This window comes from Pteropus alecto, unplaced genomic scaffold (genome assembly GCF_000325575.1).
Source record: "Pteropus alecto unplaced genomic scaffold, ASM32557v1 scaffold101, whole genome shotgun sequence".
NCBI lineage: Eukaryota > Metazoa > Chordata > Mammalia > Chiroptera > Pteropodidae > Pteropus > Pteropus alecto.
Window position 1 is genome coordinate 19,531,919 of NW_006432945.1, and position 4,678 is coordinate 19,536,596.

General features: G+C 67.1%; 1 protein-coding gene across 1 annotated transcript in view; it reads left to right on the top strand.

Moving 5' to 3' along the window:
* The window catches only part of OLFML2B (olfactomedin like 2B), a 17,271-nt gene that overhangs the window by 6,769 nt on the left and 5,824 nt on the right, over positions 1–4,678 (top strand). The window contains exons 5-6 of the mRNA XM_025044017.1: positions 1,053–1,236; positions 4,514–4,676. Of these exons, the coding sequence (XP_024899785.1) occupies positions 1,053–1,236; positions 4,514–4,676 (347 nt within the window). The remainder of the gene's footprint in view (positions 1–1,052; positions 1,237–4,513; positions 4,677–4,678) is intronic.

Below are 4,678 nucleotides of genomic sequence, written 5' to 3' on the forward strand. Positions count from 1 at the left end.
CTACGCCCACCCTCAGGTACAGCCGCCCCCCGCCCGGCCCGGCCAGCACCGCGCAGCCCAGGCTTCGATCCTGGCCTGGGCCTGACCCCTTTCATCCAGCGACCCTGCCGTGGGTCGCACAGTGTGCGTGTCCCCTTCTACTTACCTCAGAAGCCCCAAGAGGCTCAGTGAGGGGTGTCGAAGCCTCCGCCGAGGGCCCCGTTCTTCCCTCACACGCACCCGCACCCCAAGGTCTCTGAGCAAGCGGGAGCGCAGACAGGGCTTGCCTGGGCCGTCCCGGCCTAACAATTATTCAGAAACTTTTTCCGCCCTCGAAAGTGTCCCGATTGGAAACAATGTCACGTGGCCCCACTATTCACAGGTCCCTTGTGATACACTGCGCCCCGTCACCGCAGTCCCACGTAGTCGTCACCACGGCTCTGGGAAGCAGGGCGGGTGGAGGGCAGTGCCCTCGCTCCGAAGCCGCAGACCCAGGCCGGCTCACGGCTGCCCTTGCTCAGCCAGGAAGTGGTGGCGGGGGCCTCACACCTCTGTCCCCGCCCACCCAGCTGCGTCCCGAGCACGTCACGGTGCGCGAGATGGACACTGTCCAGTGTGGTCCGAGCACTACCTGCTTGGGAACACCTCCGGGTTCGGTGCCGTTCCTTCCGGCTCGTTACTAGGTGACGTTTACGTGCTGAGGGTTAAACGTGGTGCCATTTGACCTGCGGGGTGGTCCCCTCGATCGATGCCTGAGGAACAGGCCCTCACTGGGGAGCTAACCCAGGCGTGGAGGAGGAGGTGAATGTCGGTGGCAGGACCTGCCTGCGAGACAGGTCTGCACGACGTCCTGTGCTGGTGCCCGGCCACCGGGGGCGCCGCCGTGAGGCAGGGCCACGGGGCGGGGGCGGCAGTGGGGTGTGGCTCCTGCTGCAGTGAGGAGGGGTCACCTGGGCCTGGGGCCGGCAGGCAGGGCATGGGACAGGGACAACCGAGACAGGTGCCGTGCCACGGACAGGGCTGGCGCTACCTGTGGGACTCAGTCCCGGGTCCTCAGTGAGGGCAAGCCTGCGCGTGCAGCTGGACGCGGCACTCGGCCCGTGGGGTCTGGGGACATGGGAGGACGGCGGGCAGGCGGGGACTGATCGTGGCGCCCGCCCCCGCCCCAAGCCAGCTCCAGGCCAGAAGCTGTGCACAAGGACAGCTGGTAACTCCCTGGCCTCGCCCATGATGACCACTTCGATGCTTTTGGGAAATGTCCTATTCCTTCAAAATTCCTATTTATTCCCAGTCGGGAGTCCCCGACGTGCTCGCTCTTGGGCGTGTGTTCAGCCCACTTGGTGGGACATCCCTGCGAGGTCTGAGCTCACAACCCACAGGGCTGGGGACACTGGGCTGCAGGGGGACCTGGAGGCACCGCGGCGGCCAGCAGCCCCATCGCCGCCCATCTGCCCAGTGGCGTCCAGCACTCCCTGCCCTCTGGCTCGAGAGTCGGCCTCGTCTCGATGACACATGATGTGGTCTGTTCAGGAGCCCAGCTCAGATTTCAGAGGGCGAACAGTGACCAAACCAGACACACCGGAGGCGCGTTCCCCTTGGTCAGCAGAGCCCTCCGCGCGGAAGCGCCGGGCGTCACGGGGCTGGGCCCGCCCTCTCCCTCCGGCCCCGGTACCTTCAGCGAGCCCCACGCTGACAGGGTCGGGGAGCGCCTGGGAGTGGCTGGCATTCTCAGGGCCCTTGCAGATGATGTTGGGGTTTCTCGGAATGGTGGGTGGCAATTGCTGGGGGCCTCTCCCCAAGAAGGTCTTTGCCCGGAGGGTTGGCAAGGAGCCCCGGGGGCAGGGTGGGAGTGGACATCGGGAAGCAGGGGCTGAGGTCATGCACCAGGCCCTCAGATGAACAGACAGGGGTCAAGCCGAGGGGGGCCGCTCCCCAGCGAGCCTGTCACCAGGGAGTCTGGGGGTGTCACATGGCCCCGGCACAGGCTGTGAGCAGCCTGGCTGGGAGGGGACAGTGGCCCCGCCCATCCCGCCAGCCTGGAATTACAGCCATTCCCAGGGTTTGCCACCAGGAAATGACAGCCTGCTCCCCCAACGCAGAGGGACCCAGAGCCCGGCACCGCGGCCCCCACAGCGTCTGAGTCAGGGGCGGGGGCCTCTTGTCAGCCTCTGAGGCAGCTCCTTCCAGGAACTGAGGGTCCCCAGGTCTGCTGGGCGCTGGCCAAGCCATGGCCCTGTGGACTGGATGTCAACGAGGCCTCGGGCAGCACATGAGCTAGTCCCGTGGTCACGGCTGTGGGCACTGAGGCTTCCGGCAGGGGACAGACAGCACCGGCTCTGGCGGCAGGCGGCCGGGACTGCTCACTAGCCATGGGACTCAGTGAGTGTCCCTCATGGCCACTTATCCGACTGGCCTCACCCAGATGGCTCCATGACCCTGAGCCTCCCCGTCTGCAGAGTGTGGGCAGCGTCCGCCCGCCCCACTGCCGTAGGGTTAAACGCCGTACAGAGGGACACGTGTGACCTTGATAGCTGCTTACTACAGTGTCACCGCCACCAGCCGGGTGTGCCCTGCACCTCTCATCAAGGTCACCTCGCCAGCCAGAAGTGGAAAGCCAGAGAGGTGGGCATAGGTCTGGGCGGTCTCAGGCCCCGCCAGGGGACAGAGCAGAAGGGACTGCCGTCCGGGACTGGGTCCCCTCTGTGTGCGGGGGCTGCCTGCACCCTCTGGTCATGGGTGTGGCTGGCTGGCAGCGAGGACAGCTGTCTCGGGTCGTGGGGGCTGGCACCGGGGCCCGACTCGCCTCTTCCGGTGCAGAGCGAGGGCGTCGCCCCGCGAGCCGGCTCCCGGCACACTGACGTGCAGTGACCGGAGGCCCTGGGTGAGTGGGGACAGAAGTTTGACCCGGTGGCACTGCTGTCTGGGTGGGCCTCACTGAGGTCTGGAGTCGCAGGGCTGTAGGGCGTGCCCCCCTCCGCTGTGAGCAGGGGGCTCTCCCGGTCCTGGGGGCTGCTGAGTCCTCACGCATGCAGGGCCGGGACACACCCCTAGGGGCCCTGCCCGAGCCCCCTCGGGAGCTGGGCCCTGGGGTGGCCCTGACTTTGAGCACAGCCAGCTCATAGTCTGCGACCGCGGCCCTTCGCTTTGGAGGGCAGGTGACTGTGACCCTGGGGGGCATGACGAGATGGACAATGAGGACCTAGAGGCCTGGCCACACCGTGGACGCGAGCAGCTCCGTGGAGGGCGGGGCGGTCCTCTGTGACCAGCGGCGTCACGGCGGCATTCCCACGGTGCCATCGAGAGACCCGGGCCGTGGGGCGGGCTGCGCGGTGAAGCACCGTTTGATCGGAGCCAGCCGCAGGCGCAGACAGTTCCCTGGGATCCGTCACGATTCAGAACTTCCGTTAACTGATGTTAGGAGCGTCCACCCAGGGAGCAAAGGTGACGTGGGCTCTGCCGTCCTCGCTGGCCACGGGCCACAAAGACGACACCCTGAGGAGCACTGAGGGAGGCAGGCGGGGCGGCCCTGTGACACAGGTGGACTCGTACCGTCGGGACGATGAGGCGGACAGAGCTGTAGACCGTCGCGGGCTCGTCGTCCTTCCTCGTAGACTCCGGAGGAGGGGCCCAGGGCGGGCGGGGTTCGCTGCAAGGTGTCACTGGCGAGGCCTGTCCTTAGAATCCCCGCAGCGTCACAGGACGGCTGCTCAGTGCCAGCCATCCCAGAAATGAGGAAAAGAGCAAGATGTCTTCCAGCTGAGTCACCCCCCGCTTAAGAAACTTCTCCAAAAGCCCTTCCCACCTACTTCTACCCCGCTGGCCAGAACGTGGGGCCGAGACTGCCCCCACAAAACCGGGCTCCTGTCAGCAAGAACCAGGAGATGGGGCTTGGGCGTGGGTGAGAAGCTGGCCGCAGAGTGAGGACAGTTCCCAACGAGGCTGGGAGCGTTCCCACGGCCCTGGGAGACGGGGGGCCGTTTCAGTAAGCGGCCGTCTGGCGGGGACAGAGTGGCCATCCAGACAGAGAGAACAGTCTGGGCCAAGCCGCAGGTGCTCAGGACGGGCAGGACGCTGGGAGGGAGCAGTTGGCGTGTGCGGAGGAGGGGCTGGGGGCCGGCGGGGAGGATGTGGAGGCCCCGGGCGGGGATGCGGTGGGGGGTGTGAGGCCGTGTCCTCTGAGATCAGGTGTGAATGTGGAAGCTTCCGCCTCGGGGTCCTGTCCCCAGGCTCTGTCCCTGCTGACACTAGACCCACACCCAGCCTTGCCAGCCCAAGCTGACCGGGGCCCTGCACCCCTGGGAGGCGCAGTGTGGGGGTACAGACAGGTTCTAGGTCCACACCCACCCAGAGCCTCCACCACTGACCTGCCGTAGGGCCTCGGGCACCCATGGGCCCCCTCAGTGCCCCGGCCCCCGTCTGTAAGTGGGGTGCGTCCTCAGAGGGCGGAGGAGAAGTCTGAACACTAACGTGCCTGTAGCCGTCCTGGGTCCCAGGAGGCGCCGCCCGACCCGCCCTCCTCTGGCCCGTGACCTGACCTCCCCGTGTCCCCCCCGAGGAGCAGTACGAGGAGCGGTTTCTGCGGGAGGAAACCGTGTCCCAGCAGGTCAACGCCATCGAGCTGCTGCAGACGCGGCCCCTCGCGCCGCCCGAGGCGCGGCGGCCACAGCGGCCCCTGCAGAGGCGGGTCCTCCTGCGGGGC